The following is a 12,016-nucleotide window of genomic DNA, read 5'->3' as shown; positions in this document are numbered from 1 at the left end:
GCAGCCATGCTGAACATCCCAAAGGATGGGCTGAGGCCTTTCAAAATCCACAGCGATGATAATAGAAATACTGGTCCAAGCCACATGGATTACCATGACGGCGGGGGCCTCATTTGACACAAACTTGTTGAGTGGATGCATATGGGGCCACCGATTCTGATCAGTTTAAAGGCAGTGAATTGTATTTAAGGGCTAAATCTGTTAGAAGATGAAATCCCGGGAATCTCAGGTTTTCTTGAAGCCAGAGAAGCCTGCTTTGCATCCTAATGCAGAAACTCCTTTAGAAAATTCGTATAATGGATCAAGGCAGTCATTACCTTGTCAGTGAATTAAGAAAACTTGAGAGATGCCAAAAACATTTCCCCAAGACTGCAGCTGAGCTCTCCCAGACGGTGGGGCAGAAACAGGTTTAGGAAGGAATCAGGGAGGAGGAGCATGGTGCACGGTGCTGAGAACATTCTTTGCAGGTTTTTTGATGGTAGGTGTGAAGTGGTCCCAGGAGACCCTGTGGTCACTGGACCGTGCCTCACCTCTAGGAACTGCCTCTCCTACCCGATATGCTACTAGGGTCCCCCAAACCTTGCTTCCCTAGTGTGTTAGATATCTACTTTGGAGTTGGTAAAACCTGCCTTTGAGTCCAGGCTCTGCCATTTACTGGTTGTATGACCTTGGGCAAGCTACTCCACCTCTCTGAGTATTGTGTTATCTGTGAAGTGGGAGATGTATGAAGTCCAGTCAATATGCTCACTCCTTCCCCACCTCAGTTGGGGGATAACTGGATTAGGCCTTAAACGCCAGGCCCACATTCTACCTGCCTCCTCCCATACCTTTCATCCTACCCATGAGCACAGCTGGTTGGTTCTGTGTAAGGAATCTGCCCCCTGCCCACCCCTCGGCTACAATTACCTGGTCCACATTGCTCATTGGAATTTGAATTTCTCTCCTGTCCACCCTCTGTGTCCATTTCGCCTTCCACTTTGCAGCCAGATTTAATTGGGTCAGGTCACTCCTCTGCTCAAAACCCTCCTATGGCTCCCTCTCGCTCTGGGCAGAAGCCAAAATTCTCCCTTTGGCCAGAGGTGGATGTACTGTCTAGGTCCCTCACTTGCCCCAGGCCCCTCCAAGGCTCTGAGTCAAAGTTTTATTTGTAATTTTGATTTTCTTTATTCTTAAAGAATAAAGAATAGAATAGCCCCTGAAATTGCATAAATTCAGGTCCCCCAGACATGGGTACATCCCCCATGTGGCCCATGAAACCCTACGAAATCTGGCTCCTATGCCTCTCTGACCTATTTCTCACCCCTTGCTTCTTTGCTCTCTCCATCCACACTGCCTCCTTGACATTCCTGCCAGGCACACTCCCACCTCTAGGGCCTTTGCACTTGCTGCTCCTTCTACCAGAAAGGCATTTTCCCTTAAAATGTGCAAGGCCCACTTGCTCACCTCCTTAGGGGCTTTATTCAGTATCACCTTTTCAATGAATCCTCTGCTGACTGCCTATTTAAAATTACACCTTTCCCCCACTCCAACATCATTCTCTTTTTCTTCCCTGATTTTTCTCCAGAGCACTAATTGCCATTCAGCTGGCTGTGTTTTATACTTACTTATTGTCTATCTCTCCCACCACCTGCCCACTGGATTGCAAGCAACAGGAGGGCTGGCATTTCATAGTCCCAGGGTTGGAACACGGCTTGACACCTGGTAGGTGTTTACTGTTGAATGAATGAACGTAACCAAAGTTTCCTCTGCTGCACTGATGCAGGCCCTGCTGGGTCCCAGAGACCCACAGCCGCTGCCTCAGCTCCTAGAGCCCCGCTTAGGGATGGGAGATAGTCATGCAGAAGATCCCGTGGCTGGAAGTAGGGACAGAGTTGTCTCTGGGACCTGAAGTTGGAGCCTGGGAACGCATCTGCCTCCTCTCTCAGGCCCTTGGTACTGCTTTATTATGTGGGAGAGGTAGAGGACTTTCTCTGACGGAGGAAGACCCTTTTTCCCCAGTCTTGTTGAGGAGATTCCTCATAACTGCTGCCTTCCTTGAGAATAAGTGTCACCTTCTCTGGGATTCTCTTTAAAATGTCCCCCCTAAGTATATGTACACATGTACACATACGCACACGTGCAAGAGCACATACCTGTGCATGCACACATGTGCGTGTGCACACACATTCACACGACATCCTCTCGTCTGACCTAGCTCAGAAGCCAGGACATGTGCTCTTTTGAAGCAGTTCCAAACTAAAGCAACCTCTGGATTATTGAGAACGTACCCTCTTTCTCCAGAAGCCACAGGCCTTGCAGTTCCCAGGATGCTAACGTCACAGCAACAGTGAAGTGTCCCCTTTCCCGATTATCCTGGTGTCTCCATTCTTCCTGCTTCCCTGTGGGGTGGGGGTAGGCGGGGGAGATGTCCACAGAGTCTTTCCAACTGGCATCTTGGGAGGGGAACTGTGTGGTCCTGGCTGGGAACCAGATGAGCCAGGTCCTGTAAGTCACCCCTTCCCTGTGGGCCTCTGGGCCATCATTCCCTCTCTGGTCCTCCAGAATGAAATTGGAACCTTGCCACTCTGCCTGGTTTGGGGACTGAGGAGATCAGGAAATACAAGCAGAGGACATTTCAGAGTTAAGAGTATGTTACTCCATGTCTGGAGAGCTTTGGAAGGGCAGGAGGAGGGAGAGGGAAGGGAGGTATCATGAAGAAGCCACAGGAGCTGGAGTTCCGTCTATGGGTTCTGTTGGTGAGGAAAGTAGGGTGTTGGTCATGCTGACAAAGTCAAGGAGATGCCCTCCATCTGGGCCTGTTGATTTTTCTGAGAGAGAGTAGACTCCCTGTCATATCCCCAAGGAGGTAGGTTTTAGCTAAGGAGGGAGGAGCTTGCTGAGACCTTGTCCTGGTTGGAGTGGTAGAGAGCTCCTTGTTAGTGGAGGTATATTAGATTACTCATCAGGTGTTGGGTATCTTTAGGGATGGAGCATAGTAGAGTTGGGAGGATTTAATCAAGAGACTCCCCTCTAGCTTTCAACCCCCATTCATTAAGGAGAGCCAATGTCCCAATGGCCGGAGCCTGGCCCTCTGTATCTCCCTCATTCTCCTCTTCCCCAGATCATTCCTTTTCCTGGGTCAGGTTATCCAGGAGCAAATGAGGTCTAGGATATCTGAGTGGTGTTGCAGTTGGCAAGATTATTGCCTTCCTTCTCCCAGGAGGCCCCATACTTCTTCTGAGCTTTGTCCCTACTCAAATTTCATGGTGGAGGTTGACAGATGGCCCATCAGTGTATTGGAAACTGGCTTCAGAGTCTGATTGCCTGGATGCTTGGTTAATGTCTAATGTCTCTGAGCCTCTGCTTCCTCATCCGTAAAACGGGGGCACTAATAACAGCACCTTCCCCAGAAGGCATGGCAAGCAGTAAATGAGATACCTGTAGCACACTGAGCCCAGTGCCTGGCACTTCATAACTGCCAATACAATGAGCTATTCACACTCATTCATTCACATCTCATCAGCATTCTTCCCTGGGAAGGTACTGTGGGGACACACGCCCCTGTCCCTAAGTTAGTCATAGACTGCCTGGGGAAACAGAACAGTGCATGTCAGGCTGTGCGCACACACACACACACACACACACATAAGTGCACAGAGGAAGTATCTGATTGAGTTGGGGTCAGAAAGGGCTTTCCTGGAAGGGAGATGACTAATAGAATCTTAAATAGGGAGGTCTTGTCTGATATGAGAGTGCCTGACATGGGGGAGAAGGGTATACTGGGCAGGGAACAGCACGGGCAGAGGCTCAGTGAAATACAAAGCTCGGGGTTTACCTGGGAGGGTAAGAAAGGGGAGGGAGGTCTGTAGGTTCTGTGCTGGGGTGTTGTGCTGAGGCATGCTGAAGGGAGGCGTGTCATCGTGGGCGTGTCACAGTCCTCAGCTCACAGAGTTGTTATGAGGAGTCTGAGTTCACAGTGGTATAGGGCAGGGCACAGGGCCTGGTACATGGTGAGAGCTCGCTGCCGACCATCATGATGGCCTGCAGATGTGTGTGGAAGGAAGACTCTTCTGATGGCAGACGTACTGTAGCGGTTAACACGGGCACTGTGGAGGCCAGTCCATGGGACTGTGGTCTCCAGCTGCAGCCAGAGGACAGGACCTTAACCTCCAGGCTTCTGTCTTGGCAGCCCGTTCCTCTACGCCCTCAAGCTGCCAAGGTCAAGGTGCTGACTGCAGCTCAGCTGGGCCTAGGGGAAGGTTAGTGAATGGAAGGATCTTCTGGTAGGAAAGCTGGCCCCACCAGGGGAGCAGGGAGGGCAGAAGAAGGGGCTGCCATACTGGTCTTTCCCTGGGGGTGGGGCACGGGGGCCCATACTTAGTGTCAAGGGCTTTCAGAAAGGGCCACGTTCCTCCCTCTCCCCTCTTCTCTTCCCATCTCCCTATCCTCCTCCTTTTTGGCTCCTTTCTTTGTGTCCACATCTTCTTTCACTAAAGCCACTCCTGAGGGTAAGGGGCCCACAGGTGAGTCGTCACTATTGCTGACTCACCTGTTAGCCCCCTGACTCTCCTCCTGAAACACCTCACCCTTTCCCATCAAAGATGAAAGCAGGGCCTACCAGGTGACATTCACGAAAGAAGCAGGTGGCTGTGGACACTGGTGGCAGGATTAAAGGGGCGCTTGCTTCAGCTCAGCTCTGGCTGGCTGGTGCCCTGTGGTGGATGGGCTCAGGCTTGCTAGGGCTCCTCATTTGTCAGGAGCAACTGGACATCTGGACATTGTGGGTAAAAGGATGCTGACAGGGATTATCCCATGGCTTGAGAACTGTTGACAGTCAAAACTGAGGACATGAGAGTGTCTGATGAGATGCCGCCTCCTGGGCCCAGATATCCACCCGGCCCCTGCCCAGGGCTTCCCAAGTCACCCTCAAGAAGTGGACTGACCTCTGCCTCTTGGCTGGAGGCTTGAAGTGCTAGCCCTGCAGACCATCTAAATGTTGGCCATCCGAGGATCCTTCTTTGCTCATTCTTTCAACAAATATTTAAGTACCAATTCTCTGCTAGGTTTTGGGGATCCAGTACTGAACAGATGCAAACTGTATGGAGAGTACTCTTGAGAGGACTTGAGATAGGTCTTCTGGAGCTCAGGAGGGAGGGGTTTGTGAACAAGATGAGGTCTGTTGCTGACCTGGAGAATTTCTGATGTGGGGGGCCATGGAAGTGGCCTGTGCTGGCTCGAAGCGACAGTGGTGTTGGAAGGGCACAGGAAGCAGTCCTGCTAGGTAGGAAGGGCAGTCCTACATTCTTTCCTGGTGTTCTGAGGCCCTAGAAAGGTAGGCACATGGAGGACCCTGTGGCTGGCGGGGCCCCAAGTATTGGTGCAGGGAGGGGAGAGGAGGCTGGAGCTGTTGGGAGCACAGGTAGCTGTGTAGCCAGCACACTAACCCGAGAAGCAGATGGGCTATGAGCCTCTGGTGGACTCGATAGAAGCCCCCATCCCCTCTGAGGGTCCAGGACACAGCTCTCATCACCCCTCAAATTATACCTGCTGTTTAATGGGGACCCCAGCACCAAAAAAAACCACCAACCCACCCAGTATGAACTAGAGCAAGAGCACCACTCCCCTACCCCATCCCCACCATGCCAGTGAAGAGATACTTTTTTCTGTTTTCCTTCTCCTCACCCTACCACAGAGGAGCAGCAAAGGTCTGAGAGGTCAGGGGAGACCTATTAAAATGGCACGTGAGCTGGAAAGTTTTACTTGGACTGGACTGAGTCTGAGAGTCAAAGGGCTGTTCTTGGGCTGTAGATGTAGGGATGAGAAAGGGGGCATTGACAGAGGTCAGCTGGATGAAAGAAAAACTTTGTGTTTGTACATTTCAATGAATCAGTTATGCATTACATACATCAGTCATCCCATTTTTAAGTGAAATATCGTGTTCTCTGCCAGGCACTCTTCTAAGCATTTGGCACTAATAGCTCACTTAAATCTCTCAACCACCTTGCTGAGTAGATGTTATCATTACTTCCATTGTACAGATGAGGAAGCTGAGGTTAAGTGACTTGCCCAAGGTCACACAGGCTGATACCTAGCAGAGTCAAGAATCAAACTTAATAATATGCCATCAGGACTCTTATTACATTTAATAACATGGGGGCAAGATTATGTCTTTGGGTGGATCTGGGCTGTGGGCTGCCACTTTGAGGCCTGTAGTTTCAACATGTTGGGAAGCTCTGTAGTGGAAAGGCGGAAGGCTAGAGAGGGAGTGCTGAACTGCGCCAGGCCCAAGGCCCACTTAGAATCATGGATTCTCACAGATGGGCAGGATCTTGGAGACAAGTCCAACTTTAACCCCATTTTACTGATGAGGAAAGCCACAGGGCGCCAGGACTTGCCCAGGATCACTATGCCTCAGACCCTCTACCTGTCCCTCTCTTCTTCATAAGCTTCTTACTTGAATTTTATGTCCTGGGACTGTGCTCCTGTGATTCTAATCTGAAGGAGGGAAGGGAAGGACTGCCTTAGAGGCACAACACCTAGGTCCAGGCCCTTTTCTCTTACGGATGCCTGCCTGCTTGCCCCAGGAATTACGGATGCCTGCCTGCTTGCCCCAGGAATGGATTATCCTGGATCAGAGAGTAGCCGCCACAGTTTGGCTTATCCTCCAAAGGCAGCTGCACAGAAGGTTGGTGCTGACCAGGGTGCTGAACCTGGATGGCCCTTCCTCTAACACTCAGCCTAGCTGAGGGGAGGAGGTGGAAGGGAAGGAGACTCCTATGAGACCAACATGACTGTTTTGGGCAGTTTAGTGGAGCTATAGTTTCTGTGGTCTGAAGCTTTGGGAAGGCCACTCAACTGCTCTGGACCTGCTTTTTCATCTGTTCAATGGAGAGAGTTGCTCTGATCCTACTATACTTAGAAGGCAGAGGTGAGCATCCCTTGGGGACAGGTGACAAAGCCCTGCAGAGACCCCAAGCCCATCTCTAGGCCTGGTGATGGCTCTCAGGAGCTCACCCTCACAGAGGGGCTTCACAGGCCTGTTTCTTCCTCTGAAATAGGGGTTGTGCTAGGTAATTTCACAGGCTCCTAATGTGGGTACTCTGGGCGCTGTGGCTGTAGATGGAAGTGCTCAACAACATTAGATACACATGGCACACCTCAGAGTCTTAGACCATCCTGGGGATTATGCTGCATTGTTCCTTTTTCACACAAGTCCTGACTTCACTTTCCAGCTTCAGGAATGGGTCCTGCACACAGATCCATGCTCCTCCCCTGGAGAGGATCTGGGGATCTGGGTATAGCAGTTCTACAAAAAGAGCACTGGCTTTAGAACCAGGCTGATTCAGGTTCTCCTCGTGGTTCTGCCATCCCTAGAGGGGCAAGCCTAGAATGTCAACTACTGAGGCTAACAGTGTTTGCCTTGTGGGTGGCTAGGGTGCTACCTGAGTAGGAAAAGCTGAGTAGGAACACCTGGGTGGCTCAGCAGTTGAGCGTCTGCCTTTGGCTCATGGTGTGATCCCAGGGACCTGGGATCAAGTGCTGCATCAGGCTCCTTACGGGGAGCCTGCTCCTCTCTCTGCCTATGTCTCTGCCTCTTTCTGTGTCTCTCATGAATAAATAAATACAATCTTTTTTTTTTTTTTTTTAAAGAAAAGTTGAGTACACCATGGGTACCAGATAAATGCTTGTTTCTTGCATTGGAGGGCAGCTTTATGCTGAGCCTTTATCCTCCATCCATATGGCCTCAGTAATAACTGGTACTGAGCTCCAACTATCTGTTTTTAAGATACACTATTTGGTTGGACGCTGCAACAATCCTGAAGGTAGAGGTAATGCTCATTTTGTAGATAAGGCCACATGCCAACAAAGGTAATTCTGTGAGTCATACCCATGCCCACCTGATTCTTAAGACTCCTGCTTGACTTTTGAGCAAGCCAAGCTTACTGGACCTTTTCAAACTCTTTTTCTGGTTTAGAGAAAGAGGACACTACCTCATTATGGTTGTTATGATTTGAAGATATAATGGATGTTATTTTACAAGGGTACATGTATATTTAGAAACATATATGAAACACATGTGAGTGACCCATAGGTGTAAATGGAGTGGGTATAAGGGATAAAACTCGAAAAACAAAATGAGGGAGTTCTAACACGCATTAGTCATCGTGTGCCACAAACCAAGACGACTGGCTGAATTCTTTGCACCTGATAGCCAAGTTAAAGGAAGTGATACAAAGATTGTACACCAGAGCATCTCAAACTTTTAACCAAGCACCTCAGGAGACTGTTAGGCTCAGGCAAGCTGGGGAACTGTGGCTGTGGTATTCCTCTGTATCCTGGCCCATGGTGTAGCCAGACACCGGACACAGAGTAGACAGAAGCAAAAAGAAAGATGGCCAGCTGTAGGAAGTAGGAAGGAAACAAGGCAAGAACAGCAGATGAGGACATGGGGGGCTCTCAGAGGTAGGACAAGTGATCTATGGCACATCAACAAAAGATAAGGATTTGGAATCACACGTTTATTTTCCTTGTAAGCGACTAGGTAAACACAGAAATTGTAAACCAAGCAAAAGAGTGCCATGAACTGCACTAGACTTGAAAAGGTCAGAGGAACTTCCCTAGAAGTACTTCCTGAAGTACTGCACATTCTGATCAGAATCTTCCCAAGTCAAACCCAATCCCTCTGTAGCTCACCAGCCATGGTCACCCCAGGGGTGACTGGTTCTGATCTGTCTTGCTCAGCCTAGGTCAAATTCTTTTCTTTTTTTTTTAAACAGAAGACAAAATCAACCATAATGAAATATCACTTTGCACCTACTAGGATAGCTATATGCAAGAAGACTAACAAGTACTAGTGAGAATTTGGCAAAACCAGAACCTTCATACCCTGACAGTAGAAATGTAAAATGGTGCAGGCATTCTGGAAAAGTCTAGCAGTTCTTCAAAAAGTTAACTGTTTAAACTGAATTGTCACACAATCGAGCAATTCCATTCCTAGGTATATATCCAAGAGAACTGAAAACCTAGGTCAACAAAGAAAACTGTTACACAAATGTCCACAGCACCATTATCCACACAAACAAAAAGTGGAAAAAAAACCAACCACTATTCATTAACTGATAAGTGGATGAAGAAAATGTGGTATATATCCACGCAATGGAATATTCTTCAGCCATAAAAAGGAATGCAGTACTGACACATGCTACAGCATGGATATGAATCTTGAAAATGCTAAGTGGAAGAAGCCAGGCATAAAAGGTCACATATTGTGTGATTTTACTTATGCAAACTGTCCAGAACAGATCTTGAGATCTCATCTTGAGAGAGAAAAAAGACTAGCGGGTTGCCTAAGGCTGGAAGGCGGTTAGTGGGGGTGACTGTTAGTAGGTATGGGGTTTCTTTTTGAGGTGGTGAAAATGTTCAGGAATTAGATGTGTTGATGGATGCACAACACTGTGAATATACTATAAACCACCAACATGCACACTTGAAATTTATGAGCATATGATATATCTCAATAAAGCTGTTTTTTTTTTTTTTTTTTAAAGAAGGCACAGGTTATGAAGTGCTGATATTTATTGTTAAGGCTCCCACCTTTCCATTCCACAAGACACATCCACAATACCATTCCTTTCGGCTACTTGGCAACTGCTCACAGCTGGGAGGGGGAAGTGGCCCAGAAGAGGACAATCACAGACACCATGACTTGAAAGTTCCTGAAGGCCCCATTCACTCCCCCCACACAACTAAGACACTGTGTATGTTTCTTAGTGTCCCTGATACAAGGAGACACATGCAAAAAGTGGCGGATTCTGCAGAGGAGAATCCCTGAAGTTTGTTTTCAGAAAACAGAATTGTGTATAGGAGCATCCTTTCGACCTCTAGTGCTAGAAAACCTAAGAGGCGAATTTATTGTTCCAATCACCTTTTCCTTGAATCATGGTTCTAAAAGTGGTCTACTTTCCCTGCCTGTCTGATGGTTTCTAGTGTGATGTTCCTTTAAATGCTTCCTTTCATAATAAAGGATGCTTGTGTGACCGAAGTGTCCCAAGTCCTTTCTGTAGCAGGTATGACCCAGTTCCCAAAAAGAAACCTCCATCTACCTGCAGGCCCTGGACTGATGACTGCATTTGCAGCTCTGCCTAATCTCTGAGTCCCTCTCCAGGTCTATGTTCTAGGCTTGTTCTAAATGCTTCTAAAGGCTTCAAGAGTGTCTTTTACTAGATCAGTGCCTGAGATAGGGCCTGCCAGAAATGCCTGGGGAGCCTGCTCATGCTAGCCTCCTGACCCAGACCCCAACTTAGTTTACCCCTAACCCACTCTCAGGCAGGGCAGACAGGCAGTTCCAGTCTATAGCATATTAGCAGACACCTCAGGAAGGCTCTGGTAGCTTATCCTCTACCCACAGATAAATATTATGTCCTAGTATCCAGGAAGGAACCCAAGGAGCTGAGATGTAAAATGACCCACCAATGGAAGAAATGCTAGTTGCGGAGGGAAAGTGACTAGTGAGTGCCTTGATCTCTTGCCTCTGAGCCTGATGCTCTTTGGTGCTCTTTCCACTCCAGCACAGGGGTTCATCACTGACCACGTCTGTCAGGCCTCGGGCTGAAAAGGATCCGGAGAACACCAGAGGTCAGGCGGTCCTGGACAAAGGACACAGGTTTCTAGAGGCTGGGGCTCCCTGGTGAAAGGCCCTCCCTGGGTTGTTTCCTGCTTTAGTAGCTCCTCCATCCACCACAGCCACTGGCTTCCAGAGGCTGGGCTCCCTGCTCCTTTCTGGAGTTCAATACCACACTCTGATGGAACCCATGCTCCTGTGCTCTTCTTGTCTGGGCCCCGAGGGGGAAGTGCCACACAGAGCCTCAAAACTTCATTCCTTCCTCTGCTCCAGTTCCTAGTAGTGGCCACACAGAAGCAGACCCCAAATGTTTTAGAGTAGGAAAGGCCCCTCAGATCTCATAGGCCACAAGAAAGTGGACGGGAAAGCCCCTTGGGTTAAGTTGGTAGCAGAAATGAGCTCAGACGTCAGGTCTGTTTATTCTGCTTAGAGGCTGCCATTGTCCAGGCACAGACAGACCAGAGGATGTGTGCAGACAGGCAGAACTGGAGGACTCTGCCCTTCTCGGAACGACAGGCTTTTTGCTACATGCCTGCCCTTGTGAAAGTCATCCTTAGGGCCCTATGGGGTTTCCAGTCCCTCATTTTCATTTCTGCAGTCACATGGGGACCCACTTAGTGAGGTCAGGAGCAAAAAAGCAATCGATGAAGAGAAGGTGCCTGAGAAGCAAGAACAAGCCCTGGGTAGGAAAAGAGTCATCTAGCCCTACAAAGACAAACTCTACGTGTCAGAAATGGAAGAAGCTGGGCAGTAAAGAACAGTGGGAGACTGGCAACATGATTTTTGTATTGACATTTCGTTCTTATAATAACATCCAAAATGCGTTCTGTTCTTATAGCGCTGCAGCTGGGACTGCATCGGACCAAGTGTATATGTTGCCGGAGTCTCCTTTGAGAAGTGTGGGGCAGCTGGTGGGGAGAGAAACACTGATTTCTCTATGGGACCTATATGCAGCCAGGTGGAAAGCTGCAGCAAGTGCCTTGGCTCTGACAGGTAGCGGGGAGGCAATCCCAGCCGGCCTGCAAACACATGGGCAGAGTCCCTTGCCCCCAGCCCGCAAGAACACGGTTGCTGATGGGGCCAGCAGTGGCAGCTCCAGGAGAGTGGAGGGAAGGCTGGGATGTTACATTCTTGAGGCCTTCACAGGTACATGTCATCGTAGCCCGGCGGGGGGAGATGGTCTGGGTTAGGTCTGGAATGGAAAGAGGGGCTGGTGAGTTGGGAGTGATGAATGCGGTCCTGAGCTGAGGGAGTCTGTCCACCAGAACAATGCAGGATTTTGTGGGGTTTAAGAGCATGTGCTCTACGGTCATGGTTTGAATCCTGATTCTCCCACCTTGGAGAGTTAATTCATCTTTCAAGGCCTTGATTTCTATAGGATGTGGACAGTAATATGCACCCAGGAATCCTGAGTTC

General features: G+C 49.0%; 1 protein-coding gene across 2 annotated transcripts in view; it reads right to left on the bottom strand.

Annotated features, from left to right (window-relative positions):
• Positions 1–8,483: 8,483 nt before the first annotated feature.
• PSMF1 (proteasome inhibitor subunit 1) overlaps positions 8,484–12,016 on the bottom strand; it is a 49,527-nt gene continuing 45,994 nt past the window's right edge. Inside the window, exon 7 of one of the 2 annotated variants that reach the window (XM_041732887.1) lies at positions 8,484–10,587. In XM_041732887.1, the coding sequence (XP_041588821.1) occupies positions 10,560–10,587 (28 nt within the window). In that variant the 3' untranslated portion in view covers positions 8,484–10,559. Of the gene's footprint in view, positions 11,793–12,016 lie in introns of both variants that reach the window. The other variant, XM_041732886.1, reaches the window with a different exon arrangement.

The sequence above is a fragment of the Vulpes lagopus genome, chromosome 18, assembly GCF_018345385.1.
Source record: "Vulpes lagopus strain Blue_001 chromosome 18, ASM1834538v1, whole genome shotgun sequence".
Classification (NCBI taxonomy): domain Eukaryota; kingdom Metazoa; phylum Chordata; class Mammalia; order Carnivora; family Canidae; genus Vulpes; species Vulpes lagopus.
This window is presented reverse-complemented; position numbering and strand designations above follow the sequence as displayed.